Here is a 17598-nt window from a genome sequence, read left to right as displayed (position 1 = left end):
GGGTGACTGGAATGTTGAATCTGTTGACTAGAGAGGCTTCAATGAAACTTCCTGCTGAACCCGAGTCCAAGAAGGCCACAGCGGAGAAGGAAGTAGCATTAGCGGGTATAGCAATCCGCACAGGTAAAGTCAATCGTGGAGAGGTAGAATTCACTCCTAGCAACGACTCTCCTACGTTGACTAGGTGAGTGGGTGAGTTTCTCAGACGCGGAGGACGAATAGAACAGTCTTTTAGGAAATGTTCGGTGCTTGCACAATATAGGCACAGGTTTTCATTCCTACGGCGAGTCCTCTCCTGTTGGGTCAGGCGAGACCGATCCCCTTGCATAGCCTCCTCGGCAGGAGGCACAGGAACAGAATGCAAAGGATGTTGGAGGAGAGGAGCCTGGGAGGAAAACCGCCTGATGTGAACAAGATCCTTTTCCTGACGAAGCTCCTGGTGTCTTTCCGAGAAACACATGTCGATGCGGGTGGCCAAATGGATTAGTTCAGACAGGTTAGCAGGAATTTCTTGTTCGGCCAGGACATCTTTGATGTGACTGGATAAGCCTTTCTTGAAGGTCGCGCAGAGGGCCTCATTATTCCAGGAAAGCTCAGAGGCGAGGGTGCGGAACAGGATGGCGTATTCGCCCACTGAAGAACTCCCTTGGACAAGATTCAGCAAAGCAGTCTCGGCTGAGGAAGCCCGGGCTGGCTCCTCAAAGACACTACGTACTTCTGAGAAGAAGGACTGGATTTTAGCAGTGGCAGGATCGTTGCGGTCCCAAAGCGGTGTGGCCCATGACAAGGCCTTTCCAGACAGGAGGCTGACCACGAACGCCACCTTAGACCGTTCTGTGGGAAATTGGTCTGACATCATCTCCAGGTGTAGGGAACACTGGGACAGGAATCCACGGCACAGTTTAGAGTCCCCATCAAACTTGTCTGGAAGAGACAGGCCGTAATTGGGAGCAGACACTCGCTGCGGAGGAGATGCAGGAGCTGGCAGAGGAGAGGGTTGCTGTTGTCTCGGCAGAAGCTGTTGCAGCATAGCGGTCAACTGAGTCAGCTGTTGTCCTTGTTGCGCGATCTGCTGTGATTGCTGGGTGACCATGGTTAGGTCAGCGACACTGGGCAGCGGGACCTCAGCGGGATCCATGGCCGGATTTACTGTCAGGATCCGGACTGGTATGCGGAGAGGACACGGGTGGTGGATCCTCTGTGTCAGTGAGGTGATGGCGTGGGCCGTACCAGGGGAATGGAATCTAAGGGGTTACTGGTCTTCACCAGAGCCCGCCGCAAAGCGGGAGGGACTTGCAGCGGCAGGTAACCCCCAGGTCATTCCACCCGATAGCCACTCAACCTCACTGACAGCTGAGACAGGCACGGTACACAAGGACAAGGCAAGAGCAAGGTTGGACATAGCAGAAGGTCTGGGCAGGCAGCAATGGTTCGTAGTCAGGAGCAACGGCAAGGGTCTGGATACACAGGCAATGGAACACACAGAAACACTTTCTCAGGGCACAAGGCAACAAGATCCGGCAGGGACAGGAAGGGGAAGTGGGTTTATATAGTGTAGGGGGTGTTAGGAACTAATTGGGCCAGGCACCAATTAATGGTGCACTGGCCCTTTAAATCTGAGAGACCCGGCGCGCGCGCGCCCTAGAGAGCAGTGCCGCGCGCGCCGGGACTGAGCAGAAGGACGGGGCCGGTGAGTGACATGGGATGCGACCCGCGGGCGGGCACGTCCCGCCACGGGGATCGCATCCCGCCGAGGGACACTGAGCAGCGCTCCCGGTCAGACTTGCTGACTGGGGCGCTGCAAGCAGGCAAGTGAAGCCGCAGGCGCTCCGGAGGGGAAGCGGGGCCCGGAGCGCTTGGCGTTACAATAACTCCCCTAAATCCGGATGGATCTGCAAATCTCTTCCTAAATTCAGAGACTGTATGTCTAGCTCAAGGTCCGCAACTACTGCCAGTCACTAAGCAACCTAAAGACTATTTGTATGAGACTGTTACTGTGCCGTGAATATTGCAAGCACTTCATTAAAAGTTATCCAAGTTCAAGTTCAAATCTCCTTGTGGACCTTCAGTTATTTTATGCACCTATCGTTACTGGGAAGGGCGGCGATAGGCCGGAACATTGATTCAGCATACCAGCCGTCAGCCTGGCGTCACGAACTCTAGGGGTAACATTAACCCCTTCAATACCTCTACCACACCACTACCATACACCCCCCAAGGGCTACCATATATATATATATATATATATATATATATATATATATATATATACATATACACACACTCACACAAACAACAAAATCTTCATTTTGGGTAGCAACTAGACCCCTTTTCCTCTTTTTTAGCAAGGGGAATCTATTTCCAAGGTCTGATAGGCTTAGTAAGCCAACAGCCAGGGATAGGATCATCCAATGCCTTCCTATCTAAGTAATGAGGATATCCAGTAGTATGGAAGAAGATGGAAGAACCAAACTCCAGACTGAGTTTTCAGCAAATTCTATGGAATGTAGGAATGGCTAATAGCATTGACAATACCTTAGCTCTGCTGTAAGAAAACCAAATAAAAATAGTAATAAATCAGTGCATTTCTAAGGATCAGAGTCATAAAGAAACATGCCAACAATGCTTGAACCCCCGAGATATGACACTTCATCTGCCTAAATCTAGAAAATGATGCCTCCATTGCTCACAGTATGCAATTTAAATTGCGGAAGACATACTGTATGTCAATTCCGTGGCAAAAGTCTTCCAGAAGGAAGACAACTTTCCTTTTAGTACCACTTATACATGTAATTCAATGTTTAGCCATAAAAAGATGGCTATAAGTGGCACTAGGACATTTTATTTTTCATACTTTTTCCTTGAGGTTTGAATAATAAAATCACAATAATCTGGTTTTCAGGTTTATTGTATTTTTGTCAGGAGAATCACTATTCCATTTTAAGGAAAACTGTCACACTAAGCACAGGTACTGACAGAGAGTGCGGGGGACGCTGATTCATATGATCCCAACCTTGCCCGGATCCGTCCGACCGTTCACCCTCAATCTTTGTTTTTCTATATATGCAAATGTGGCTGTAACTGGCACGGGCGGGGTTTTCAATAGCCACTGTGATGTCAACACCGCCCGTTCGCAGCGCCGCCCGCTTATGAATAATTATCCCCCCTCCCTCTGGCTCTCCCTCTCCCCGCCATTCCTAACTGGTCTTCACTGCGCATGTCAAGAAGGGGCACACACTGCTCATAATAGATTATCTGGATGAAGTGACCAAAAGTTATCTCTTTGGATAAAAATGACTGCACAGCAAAATCTAATTTTGCACAATTTCTGAACCATTTTTGGCAATTTTAATAAATGTCCCTGCTATTCAGATTTAGTGTTATCAACCTGAGATCATTTGTGACCCAGCTGTGTAGAAGTCCTGTTCTTTTGTCATAGAAGTTAAATTTATTCTGACAAGAGAAGGTTAAAATCTTCATGGCACTGAACATAAATCAGATATATGAAAATACACTGACATTTCTTCCTGAGTATCCAAGATGCTGCTAGGAGACAGAAGGAAAATGTGCTGTGCTGAAGAAAATAACATGCACATTTCATTATGAGCAGAGTATTATATACTATAATTAGGAACATTGAACACTTGCATTACATAAGAATCCATGGAGGACTCTGAGATATTGCCAAGACAAGATGGTGAGGGCACACACAACTCTGTGCACAGCCCTATGAAGATCAATTAATTGGATTACTGGCATAAGCCTTTCCAGATCAGGTAGAGAAAATGTTTGTTGGGGAAAGAATAATGGAATCGCTCAATGTAGAGGAAATAATTATGGAGTCATCAATAAACATATCCCAGTTAGCACCTTGTTCTTCCTTCCCAGGAATGACAGCCAAAATACATGTTGACATGGACTTCGCCAATGATATATAATATTCTACAGTACATCAGGCTGGTTCCAGTTTTCAGATCAGCTTAGCAGGATGGAGACTCATCATGGATTAAATTGCAGTCAAGCAGATCTGCAAGGGATGCCTTTCTAGCCAGCCAGCTAGGCCCACTTGAGTATAGCCCCCTAGGGTTGCTGCCAGTATGTCTGAATTATGCTCTTGAGCCAACCACCATGGACAGCAACCCCTTACGAGCCAGGCAAGTCATGTTGCAATAATAAAAGGTTTCCCACTTAGTGGTTCCTAAACCCATGCCATTTTAATTTTGCTAAACATCTAATCTCGTTTTTATATGGCTTTTAAATATACTCATTACACTATGCCCAATCCTACCCATTTGGGCTTGCCTGCCTATCCCCCCATTGCCTACTACTCCCCTCACACATTATAATGACCATAACAACACAGCTGTAAATTGTTCTCATAAAAACACTCCTTCATTCCCCTCTTATTTTGCATATTTAGCACATATGATAACTAGAAACAGTCTGAGTTACATAGGTGAGTTATATACTTATGCTAGTTCATGCTGCAGTTGATATAAAAAAAAAGTATTTTTTTCTGGAATACCCCTTTAAGGTTTTAGATGTCACAATTCAGCTTTTTATGTTTGTTTTCCAACAAATTTTATTAACCCCTTAAGGACGCAGGACGTAAATGTACGTCCTGGTGCGGTGGTACTTAACGTCCTAAGCATAACCGCGGGCATCGGAGCGATGCCCGTTTCATGCGCGGCTGATCCCGGCTGCTGATCGCAGCCAGGGACCCGCCGGCAATGGCCGACGCCCGCGATCTCGCGGGCGTCCGCCATTAACCCCTCAGGTGCCGGGATCAATACAGATCCCGGCATCTGCGGCAGTGCGCGATTTGAATGAATGATCGGATCGCCCGCAGCGCTGCTGCGGGGATCTGATCATTCATAACGCCGCACGGAGGTCCCCTCTCATTCCTCCGTGCGGCTCCCGGCGTCTCCTTCTCTGGTCTGTGATCGAGCAGACCAGAGCAGGAGATGACCGTTAATACTGATCTGTTCTATGTCCTATACATAGAACAGATCAGTATTAGCAATCATGGTATTGCTATGAATAGTCCCCTATGGGGACTATTCAAGTGTAAAAAAAAAAGTAAAAAAATGTAAAAGTAAAAGTAAAAAAAAAGGGAAAAATCCCCTCCCCCAATAAAAAGTAAAACGTCCGTTTTTTCCTATTTTACCCCCAAAAAGCGCAAAAAATTTTTTTATAGACATATTTGGTATCAGCGCGTGTGTAAATGTCCGAACTATTAAAATAAAATGTTAATGATCCCGTACGGTTAACGGCGTGAACGAAAAAAAAAAAAAGTCCAAAATTCCTACTTTTTTAATACATTTTATTAAAAAAAAAAAATTATAAAAAATGTATTAAAAGTTTTTAATATGCAAATGTGGTATCAAAAAAAGTACAGATCATGTCACAAAAAATGAGCCCCCATACCGCCGCTTATACGGAAAAATAAAAAAGTTATAGGTCATCAAAATAAAGGGATTATAAACGTACTAATTTGGTTAAAAAGTTTGTGATTTTTTTTAAGCGCAACAATAATATCAAAGTATGTAATAATGGGTATCATTTTAATCGTATTGACCCTCAGAATAAAGAACACACGTCATTTTTACCATAAATTGTACGGCGTGAAAACGAAACCTTCCAAAATTAGCAAAATTGCGTTTTTTGTTTTAATTTCCCCACAAAAATAGTGTTTTTTGGTTGCGCCATACATTTTATGATATAATGAGTTATGTCATTACAAAGGACAACTGGTCGCGCAAAAAACAAGCCCTCATACTAGTCTGTGGATGAAAATATAAAAGAGTTATGATTTTTAGAAGGCGAGGAGGAAAAAATGAAAACGTAAAAATTAAATTGTCTGAGTCCTTAAGGCCAAAATGGGCTGAGTCCTTAAGGGGTTAAACAGAGCAGAAAGCAGATGGCGCTGTACATTGTGTAGTGGTCATTCTGGGGTACTAAAGCACAGCCCCTTAAATATGCTGGGTATCAGACCTCCACCAATCTGATAATAATTACCTATTCTGAGGATAGGCCATCATTACATTTTGCACAGAAAATCCCTATATAGACTCACTCATTAAATTAACCATTTTTGCAGTCAATGCTGGCCCAGTCATCTAGACATCTCCATACAGCAGAAAGAGCTGATATTTGTTAATGGCAATCCATTCTGGCTAGAAGTGTGTGCGCTAAACAGTGGACATGGACAACCTTTATGATATCCATATGACCTAATGAGGTATGTGGAATAAGGTTTTCTTAGATATCTTCATTAATCCGATCCTAGATATCATGTAAATGTTAAACAACAGCAGTTTGGAAACCAGTTACCATTAATATCTTAGCTGGGACATTATTTCTAAGGACGGAGGAGGGGTAAGCACCTGCAGGATACCTCCTAGGTCACTAATATAACAGGAAATCACTATAGGCAACACTAATGGTTTATTTTACATACTAGTAACCATGTTTTTTCAAGTAGGTAAACGTGACCTTATTTTAAGTCAAATGCAGCCAAAGTGTAAAATGTAATCTTGTCCGAATACATTATCACTATTACATCTGATGAAATCTTCTTTGAGACAAGGTTTCAAAACATAAAAAAAATAATTTCCAATAAAATAAATAATTTCGATATTTTCCGTTTGTATGGTTTCGATTTATTCTGTCTAGCCAATTACACAGCTAATTCCATAAGGGTTTTTTCCCTGAACCGAGCGCTGATGTGCACTCGCTGTGACAGACGTAATGAAGTTTGGGCTTATTCCTGAGCAGCTCTATATTATCACAGTGGGGATGAAAGTGACCAAAGCTGTCTAAATCAATACATGTATTTACCAAACCTTGCTTCATTTATCTGTCTATGTAGACACTTGATAATTCTTATTACCTATTTACCGAGGACTATGCATGGTCCAGAGGGAAATATACAAAGCAACTTCTCATCAATACACAGCAGGGGTTATGTATTAGGCACATTCTCCTCCATGTAGCAATGATCATTGGTCCATTACCCAGTATTCCCAGCACATGTCAAACTTCTGTAATGCTTTTCAATCTTCGTAATTTTCTTTCTTTTGTATTTTTTATATCTATACATTTTCTATTGTAACCTTGCGGTACGGATCAAGGAAACCATATTATCTGCACAATATTACACCATCAACTTATTGGTTTGTAACACATTAAAGTGTCAAGTTCATTGCAATGAAACTTCATTATGACAAGCATGGTTTTCATGGCTTAGTAAATCTATGTAAAATGTTTGGACAAATGTAGGAGGGGCGAGCTTGTCGTGACTTGGTACATATAAAGTAGTTCTTGCATTATTACTTTAGTATTACACATAATGTAGGTGACACAGATGACAAACTTTGTTTTTTGACCTCCTGGACCCCCCTAGTCCCCCTGAAAATAAAGAGGCTGCAAAGTTTTCCCTGCACAGGTCACAACCTGTGCAGCCATGTGGCCTGGTAGCAAAGCTGTACATGGAAACTTGGAAATGGATGCAGCACTTTAAAGGGGTACTCCCGTGGAAAACTTTTTTTTTTTAAATCAACTGGTGCCAGAAAGTTAAACAGATTTGTAAATCACTTCTATTAAAAAATCTTAATCCTTCCAGTATTTTTGAGGGGCTGTATACTAAAGAGAAATCCAAAAAAGAAATGCATTTCCTCTGATGGCATTTCTTTTTTGGATTTCTCTTTAGTATACAGCCCCTCAAAAGTACTGGAAGGATTAAGATTTAAAAAAAAAAAAAAAAGTTTTCCACGGGAGCACCCCTTTAATGGTGCATTCACACCATGATTGTGCAATACGGCCGCTGGCGGCCGTATTGCACAATCGGGGTGTGAATGCACCCTTACTGACAACAAATACAGGTCAGCTTATCTTTTAATGTAATGTTTACATCTTCAATATTTTTGCTAATTCCATCTTTGTTTAGTTCCATTACATAAACATACCTCTTATAAACAGACATTCATTAACCTACAATTACTAATGTAGCAAATACAAACTCATTGTTTAATAAAAATATCTTAACCTTATATTTACCACTTTTTCAGTTTAAAATTTTAATGAAATGTGAAATATTAAATAACAATGTCTATAACCGGCTGATATGAAAGCTATCAAAATCCTGATTCATTCCTACCAGGATTATGGCAGTAAAGTAAATGAGCTCTCCAAGCCAATGCTGGATTTTCTATTAGGCACAAGATGTGTGTACAGTGGGGCAAAAAGTATTTAGTCAGCCACCAATTGTGCAAGTTCTGACACTTAATAAAGATGAGAGAGGCCTGTAATTTTCATCTTAGGTATACCTCAACTATGAGAGACATAATGAGAAAAAAAATCCATAAAATCACATTGTCTGATTTTTAAAGAATTTATTTGCAAATTATGGTGGGAAATAAGTATTTGGTTAATAACAAAAGTTAATCTCAATACTTTGTAATATACCATTTGTTGGCAATGACAGAGGTCAAACGTTTTCTGTGTGTCTTCACAAGGTTTTCACACACTGTTGCTGGCATTTTGGCCCATTCCTCCATGCAGTTCTCCTCTAGAGCAGTGATGTTTTGGGGCTGTCGCTGGGCAACACGGACTTTCAACTCCCTCCAAAGGTTTTCTATTGGGTTGAGATTAGTGTTGAGCGGCATAGGCCATATTCGAATTCGCGATATTTCGCGAATATATGGACGAATATTCATCATATATTCGCTAAATTCGCGTATTCTTAATATTCACGTTTTATTTTCGCATATGTGAAAATTCGCGTGTGCGAAAATTAGCATAAACCAAAATTAGCATAAGCGAAAATTCGCACACCAGTCTCACACAGTAGTATTAGAGCCTTCTTTACACCACACAAGCTGGAAGCAGAGAGGGATGATCACTGTGAAAAAAAATATTACAAAAATAAAAATAAAAAAATGAATATTCGTAATTACGAATATATAGTGCTATATTCGCGAATATTCGCGAATTCGCGAATATGCGATATTTGCGAATAAAATTCGCATTGTGAATATTCGCGAGCAACACTAGTTGAGATCTGGAGACTGGCTAGTCCACTCCAGGACCTTGAAATTCTTCTTACAAAGTCACTCCTTAGTTGCCCGGGCGGTGTGTTTGGGATCATTGTCATGCTGAAAGACCCAGCCACGTTTCATCTTCAATGCCCTTGCTGATGGAAGGAGATTTTCAGTCAAAATCTCATGATACTTGTCCCCATTCATTCTTTCCTTTACACAGATCAGTCGTCCTGTACCCTTTGCAGAAAAACAGCCCCAAAGCATGATGTTTCCACCCCCATGCTTCACAGTAGGTATGGTGTTCTTTGGATGAAACACAGCATTCTTTCTCCTCCAAACATGACAAGTTGAGTTTTTACCAAAAAGTTCTACTTTGATTTCATCTGACTATATGACATTCTCCCAATCCTTTTCTGGATCATCCAAATGCTCTCTAGCAAACTTCAGATGGGCCTAGACATGTACTGGCTTAACAGGACAGCACAGGATAGAGCTGGCGCACAAGACTTGAGAGGTAAAAACTGATTTATTTTACCCGGCATGCAATGCGTTTCGCTGGATAACCAGCTTCATCAGGCATGTTGGGAAAGGGGAGGACTAGAGATATTTATACAGAAACATTAACCCTTACATTGCTGGTAAAAAACACAATATACAGGAAAAAACAAATACAGACCATATTATTTTGAAAAGAATTTACATTAAAAGAAGGGTGGGAAGCAGTTCATGCTAACTCGCGTTCTCGATCATCTCATTTAATTCTTCAGGAAAAAGGGAACATAATGAAAAAATCCAAAAGGATTCTCTGTTGATTAATCTTTGAAGCCAGTTTCTTGCAGCTGATGGTATAACTTCAATAACTTGCAATTTCAAAATTCAAAATTTACTGCATGTATCTGACAAATATGTCGAGAGACACTATGTAGCATGAACTGCTTCCCTACATTAGACCGGTGTTTGTTCATGCGGTGACCGCACCGTCTGAATGGTGCGGCCCACATATTGTAAACCGCATATACAAGAGAGAAGGTAAACAGCATAGTTGCTCTCACAATCATGTAACCCATTAATTGAAAAGGACCTTTTCGAAACATTCAAAGTAAAGCTGTCACTTTTATCAATCATAGTGCAACAATTACACCTAGCTTTCCCACATATGATGGTGCCACTGCCCCGTTCTGCAAATTAAGGGCATCAGAGGGATTGTGTCTCAGACCATCACTAGAGGCAACCAAATTCCGCAGATTTTTGGACCTGCGGAATGTGACACCCGGGTGGTCTGCCAAAACATCCCTCAAAATTGGATCTCCTTTTAGTATATACCAATATTTATTCATGATTGTTTTTATTTTAGATGCTGCACAGTTAAAATTGGTAATAAAATTATGACGATAGCGATTATTAATCTTAATATTTCTCTGTATGATCTCATTGTTAGAGTTATCAATGGTCACATTTTTAGGGGTTAATAAGTCTCCCTGATGATGCATTTTTACTCGATTAAAAGCCTTATTAAGTATGCATTTAGGATAATGTTTTTCTCTAAAACAATTCTGCAGAACACGGGACTGCTCAATAAAATCCAAATTAGAAGTACAATTTTTACGGATTCGTAAATATTGCCCATAGGGCACATTGCAAATCCACTGTGGATAATGAGAACTGTTGAAATCTAGCAGGCTGTTAATATCAACAGGTTTAAAAAACCTTTTAGTTTTTATACTCCCATCAGAATCCTTTCTGAGTTGTAAATCCAAAAAAATCAATAGAGGAAGGGGAACAGTGTAACGTAAATTTGAGACCCCAGGTGTTTGTGTTGAATGTATCCACGAACTCCTGGGCTTGTAAAACGAACCCTGTCCAAATAATGAAGAGGTCGTCGATATATCGTCTATAGAAGGCGACATATCGACTGAAAACAGGGGACTGTGCGATAAACAGGGACTCGAAACGCCCCATAACAAAATTGGCTTAACTGAGAGGCGAATCGAGTCCCCATCGCACAGCCCCTGCATTGCCTGTAAATAATATCATTGAAACTAAAAATGTTGTGTTCCAATATGAAAAAAATGAAGTCTATAATAAAAAGTGCCTGAGTAGGTGAAAAATTAATGTCCGACAAAAAAAAACTCTTTTATGGCCCCTAGACCAATAGATGTGACCAAGAGTAGAGTGCACAGACATCTAGTGTAAGAAACAAAAAATTAGGTGGAAAAATAATATTACTTAATTCCCTAATAAGCTGAGTCGAATCTTTAAGATTAGAAGGTAATGAAAGAACAAAAGGTTGTAAAAACAAATCAATATAATGTGATAAATTGCAAGTAAGGGACCCCACACCAGATATAATAGGACGACCCGGAGGACAAACTAAAGATTTATGTAATTTGGGCAAATAATAAAACATGGGTAATACATAATTTTTAACCAACAAAAAATTGTGTTCCTTTTTATTTAATAGGTTACCATCAATAGCTCTCTTTATTAATTGGTTGTATTCCAAAAAATATTGGGGGGAAGGATCACTGTCCAAAATTTCATTGTACTCACTATCAGAAAGAATCCTTATTAGGGAATTAAGTAATATTATTTTTCCACCTAATTTTTTGTTTCTTACACTAGATGTCTGTGCACTCTACTCAAACATTGTCACATCTATTGGTCTAGGGGCCATAAAAGAGGTTTTTTTGTCGGACATTAATTTTTCACCTACTCAGGCACTTTTTATTATAGACTCCATTTTTTTATATTGGAACACAAAATTTTTAGTTTCAATGATATTATTTACAGGCAATGCAGGGGCTGTGCGATGGGGACTCGATTCGCCCCCCAGTTATGCCAATTTGGTTATGGGGCGTTTTGAGCCCCTGTTTATCGCACAGTCCCCTGTTTTCAGTCGGTATGTCGCCTTCTATAGGCGATATATTGACGACCTGTTCATTATTTGGACAGGGTCCGTTTTACAAGCCCAGGAGTTGGTGGATACACTCCTGGGGTCTCAAATTTATGTTACACCTGGGGTCTCAAATTTACGTTACACTGTTCCCCTTCCTCTATTGATTTTTTGGATTTACAACTCAGAAAGGATTCTGATGGGAGTATAAAAACGAAAACGTTTTTTAAACCTGTTGATACTAACAGCATGCTAGATTTCGACAGTTCTCATTATCCACAGTGGATTCGCAATGTGCCCTATGGGCAATATTTACGAATCCGTAAAAATTGTACTTCTAATCTGGATTTTATTGAGCAGTCCCGTGTTCTGCAGAATCGTTTTAGAGAAAAACATTATCCTAAATGCATACTTAATAAGGCTTTTAATCGAGTAAAAACGCATCAACAGTGAGACTTATTAACCCCTAAAAATGTGACCAATGATAACTCTAACAATGAGATCGTACAGAGAAATATTAAGATTAATAATCGCTATCGCCATAATTCTATTACCAATTTTAACTGTGCAGCATCTAAAATAAAAACAATCATGAATAAATATTGGTATATACTAAAAGGAGATCCAATTTTGATGGATGTTTTGGCAGACCACCCGGGTGTCACATTCCGCAGGTCCAAAAATCTGCGGAATTCGGTTGCCCCTAGTGATGGTCTGACATACAATCCCTCTGATGCCCTTAAGTTTGCAGAACGGGGCAATGGCACCATCATATGTGGGAAAGCTAGGTGTAAATGTTGCACTATGATTGATAAAAGTGACAGCTTTACTTCAAATATTTCGAAAAGGTCCTTTTCAATTAATGGGTTACATGATTGTGAGAGCAGCTATGCTGTTTACCTTCTCTCTTGTATATGCGGTTTACAATATGTGGGCCGCACCATTCAGACGGTGCGGTCACCGCATGAACAAACACCGGTCTAATGTAGGGAAGCAGTTCATGCTACATAGTGTCTCTCGACATATTTGTCAGATACATGCAGTAAATTTTGAATGTTTGAAATTGCAAGTTATTGAAGTTATACCATCAGCTGCAAGAAACCGGTTTCAAAGATTAATCAACAGAGATTCCTTTTGGATTTTTTCATTATGTTCCCTTTTTCCTGAAGGATTAAATGAGATGATCGAGAATGCGAGTTAGCATGAACTGCTTCCCACCCTTCTTTTAATGTAAATTCTTTTTAAAATATTTTTTGGTCTGTATTTGTTTTTTCCTGTATATTGTATGTTTTTTACCAGCAATGTATGGGTTAATGTTTCTGTATAAATATCTCTAGTCCTCCCCTTTCCCAACATGCCTGATGAAGCTGGTTATCCAGCGAAACGCGTTGCATGCCGGGTAAAATAAATCAGTTTTTACCTTTCAAGTCTTGTGCGCCAGCTCTATCCTGTGCTGTCCTGGAGGGATCTGTTTTTGCTTCACCTTGTGTTGCCAGGAGCGGCTACCAAGTCTCACCCATCCAGGGTTTTATGCCTACACCATTGTTGTACTTGGTCTCAGTACAACCAACATCGGTGAGCAGGTTTGCTTATAGCCCCTTTCTTTATTATCTTATGACATCACACTAGGAGCGCTGTCTCCCTTTGTCTATATGTACTGGCTTAAGCAGGGGGACACGTTACTAGGTCTGGTGGTTCTGGTGGTGGTTCTCGGATTTTTGTTCACTGTTCTTGTGATCATTTTGACACCACGTGGTGAGATCTTGCGTGGAGCCCCAGATCGAGGGAGATTATCCGTGGCCTTGTATGTCTTGCATTTTCTAATAATTGCTCCCACAGTGGATTTTTTCACACCAAGCTGCTTGCCTATTGCTGATTCAGTCTTCCCAGCCTGGTGCAGCTCTACAATTCTGTTTCTTGTGTCATTCAATTGCTCTTTGGTCTTGACCATAGTGGAGTTTGGAGTGTGACTGTTTGAGGTTGTGGACAGTTGTCTTTTATATTTATAACAAGTTCAAACAGGTGCCATTAATACAGGCAATGAGTGGAGGACAGAGGAGACTCCTAAAGAAGAAGTTACAGGTCTGTAAGAGCCAGAAATCTTGCTTGTTTGTAGGTGACCAAATACTTATTTTCCACCATAATTTGAAAATAAATTCTTTAAAAATCATACAATGCGATTTTATAGATTTTTTTTTCTCATTATGTCTCTCATAGTTGAGGTATACCTATGATGAAAATTACAGGCCTCTCTGATCTCAAGTGGGAGAACTTACCCCACTGTATATAGCTGTCCTCCTAATAGTCTGCCTAGTCTTCAGGCCAGGACCAGATTATAGTTATATGCTGGGAGTTTGTATAGTTCAAACCATTCAAATCATAAGGAATATGCTAGAAAATAAGTTCTGTGCTACTATTTATCATAATGCACTTAGGGGCAAAAATGGATGTGTAGCCTATTTCTTTAAATTTACACTTACTCCTCAAAACTATACAGGAGACTATTGGTCCTATGAACACCCCATATCAATACCCATACACAATGTTAGCATGGGGCCAGAGAGAGTGGTCATGACACTGGCAGGGGCGTAGCTATGGAGGTAGCAGAGGTAGCAGTCACATCAGGGCCCTGGTGTTTAAGGGGGCCCCAAAGCACATCTGCCCCATAAGAGAGAGAGAGCAGTACAATAATTGGCATATGGGGCCCTGTAGCAGATTTTGCATCTGAGCCCCGAAGCTACAAACTACATCTTTGGATACAGGGATGTACTTTGAATAGATAAGTCGTATAATGCCCCTCAGGCATTTCATTTTGTACAACACAATGGCCCAGGTTTATGAAAAAGCTCTAATTCTTAAATGTACAGTCTTCAAATGCATCAGATTTATTAGATTTTTTTTTTTTTTACCAAAGCCATACTTTTACTGTACCATGCCCCTTTTGTTCCTAGGACCTAGCTTATAAGTGTCTAAAAAGTGTTTAAAACATTATAAATGTGGCACTGTAAATGTGGACCACTGCATACATTTTTCCTGAAGTATTTCTTTATTCTATGCTCTATTATCTAATTCAAACAAAGGAAAGATAGTGCTAAACAATAGTTGTGGACCAATATGACTGCCATCATAAACAGCATAAAAAAAAAAAAGAAAAGCGCATGTTTTTTTGCTTGCGTTTGGTTTATGTACAGCAAAACTGATTTTTTTTTTAGAGGATCTGTCCTTGTTAGTGTCGGTGCAAGTCCTTTTAAACCGGGTGATAGAGTTTCTATAAAGGGAAATATAACAGATACCATATAATATACCTATCAGCTTTAAAGTTCTTTAGTACAAGAGGGAATACTGTTCTTACAAAGATGCTGCATGTCATTGTTACTTCTTTCTACCTTATGTTTGCTTGTATTTCAGATTGTGGAAGAGTCTTCCTTCCTCACTGTGGACATGCTGGAATCCTGTTTTCCTTATGTGTTGCTCCGGAATGCCTATCATGAAGTCCACCGGACCTTTCCCACCATAATGTCTCCCTGATTGATGTTAAAGAATGTGCCAGTTACTATATTAATATGCATTTATGAAGTGACCACCATATAGGGTCTATTGCTTGTAAAACCTTTAATATTCATCAGTGATCACTAAGGTCTCAATGCCACATTCTTCATTCTCTACAATGCACAGAATAATGTAATCATTTCCAAATAACTCCCACTGTGAGATTTCTTTCTATATCATGTTTAATAGCAGAGTAACCAAACCAGTGTTTTCAGCAGAAGCAAACCCCAAATAATAACTGCAGAACAAACACAGAGGATCCTGCTGCCAATTATAGATGCCTGCAGCCATTGTAAATCTCACACCGCATTGCTTTTAAAATGCCAAAGTTGTCATTGTTTTTCTGTCTTCTCATTTGTTTTTCTGGACACTTCACTGAAATCTAATACATGTACTAAATGATATATAATGGTCCATTAGCTGAGGAAAAGTTCTACTAAAATCAATGATTTTATGAGCTGTAAAGAGCCACCTTTATTTCTTTTTGTTGTTTTGTAATCTGCTTGCATACGTCAGTTTTGCAAGTACTCCAGCAGAATTTATTTTTTTATTTTTTTAACATGCCCAGGCTTGCTGAAACAAAGAAAAACTGTACTTACCTTCCTTGGTCCCCCATATACTCCATTATCACTGGTCCTGGTCTCCTCCGGGCTCCACTTCCTAGTGCTGGGGGTCAATATGTCACATTGCCGATCAGCCAATCTCTAGCTGAGGCAGGACATGGCTGTGATGGGCGGAACCTTAATGTGACATACTGACCCCCAGAAGTAGGAAGGGGAGCATTTAAGCAGACAGCCTGGGCATATAAATAAAAAATAAAAATAAAAAAAACTTTCTGCCGGAGTACGCATTGAGCATACAGGGCATCCTGTTATAGAGCAAGAGAGGCTGGGCAGATTGATATAACATTTTCTGACAAAATATTCAGGATAATTTGTATTTTATTTTTCATGCAAATCCTTGTTCATTCTGAACTTATAAGCCCAGTGGGTGGTCCTTTTCAGTGACAGCTACCCCTGTATGCACAGTCATATGTGAAAGGTTGTCAATCAGTAAGAAGGACTCCTACAGGACTTACAAGAGGTTTAAATTAAAGGAGTACTCCGGGATAAAAAAAAAAAAAACACGTAAGGATAGGGGAGAAGATTCAGATTGCGGGGGTTCAACCACTAGGACCACCCGTGATCTCCCATATGGGGTCCTTGGCTCTTTGCTGAAATAGCTAGTTTTGACCACCGCATGATCACGCCCCCTCAATACATCTCTATGGCAGAGGCAGAGGCTGCCGAATGTAGTGCTCCGGCTATACAGATGTATTGAGGGGGCGTGTCGGCTGCTGCGTCATTCAGTGGTCAGGCATGCCTCCTTGCCGCTGTCTGCCGGGGTCCCGTACAGGTGATCGCGGGGGGCCTAGCGGTCGCCCCCCCCCCTCCCCCTGCGATCTGAGACTTATCCCCCATTCTTAGAATAGGGGATAAGTTTTCTTATCCCGGAGTACTCCTATAAGTGACTAAAATGTCATATTGAAAATTTTCCTGCAAAACTACCAGTATATATCAATCTGCTCAGCTCTTCCTGCCCGCAGATAGGAGACAATGTTCAAATAAATAGGTTAACTTTAATGAATGATAATTTTTGCTGAATTTATATGACATCACTTTTGCATAATATCTCAGAACTTCTTTTATGATCATCATATAAAATAAAGTAATAAATTAAGCATGAGTGTTTACACTGTTGCAACTTTTTTTCATATGTCAGTCGGGTGTAATATGATACGTATAAGTAAAGACTGATTTACTGAGCATTCTGCATTATATCATTATAATATATTAAGGATCATAATTTAAAGGAGATTTCTCATGGATAAAAAATTATTCCTTATCTGCAGGATAGGGGCTACATTTTAGATTGCGGGGGTTCCAAGCGCTGGGGTCCTTCGCAAACTCCTGTAAGGAGCCTTAACTCTTGGAGCAGCGTGCCACTAACCCCGCCCGAAGCAGGGGCCGCCACAACCCCACCATCTATCTCTATGGGAGAGCCATTCAGCTATGGGAGAGACGTCACCGCTGCAATTACAGCTGTAATCTAATATACCCTAATTTGATTATTGTG

The 17598-nt window shown here is 40.6% G+C and overlaps 1 protein-coding gene across 1 annotated transcript in view; it reads left to right on the top strand.

The window, feature by feature from the left end:
* NCKAP1L (NCK associated protein 1 like) overlaps nt 1–17203 on the top strand; it is a 290353-nt gene extending 273150 nt beyond the window's left edge. Inside the window, exon 31 of the mRNA XM_056562778.1 lies at nt 15343–17203. Within this exon, the coding sequence (XP_056418753.1) occupies nt 15343–15462 (120 nt within the window). The 3' untranslated portion in view covers nt 15463–17203. The remainder of the gene's footprint in view (nt 1–15342) is intronic.
* The last annotated feature ends 395 nt before the right edge of the window (nt 17204–17598 follow it).

This window comes from Hyla sarda, chromosome 2 (genome assembly GCF_029499605.1).
Source record: "Hyla sarda isolate aHylSar1 chromosome 2, aHylSar1.hap1, whole genome shotgun sequence".
NCBI classification, from domain to species: Eukaryota; Metazoa; Chordata; class Amphibia; order Anura; family Hylidae; genus Hyla; species Hyla sarda.
The sequence above is the reverse complement of the archived record's forward strand: the minus strand, read 5'-3'. Positions and strand labels throughout refer to the sequence as shown.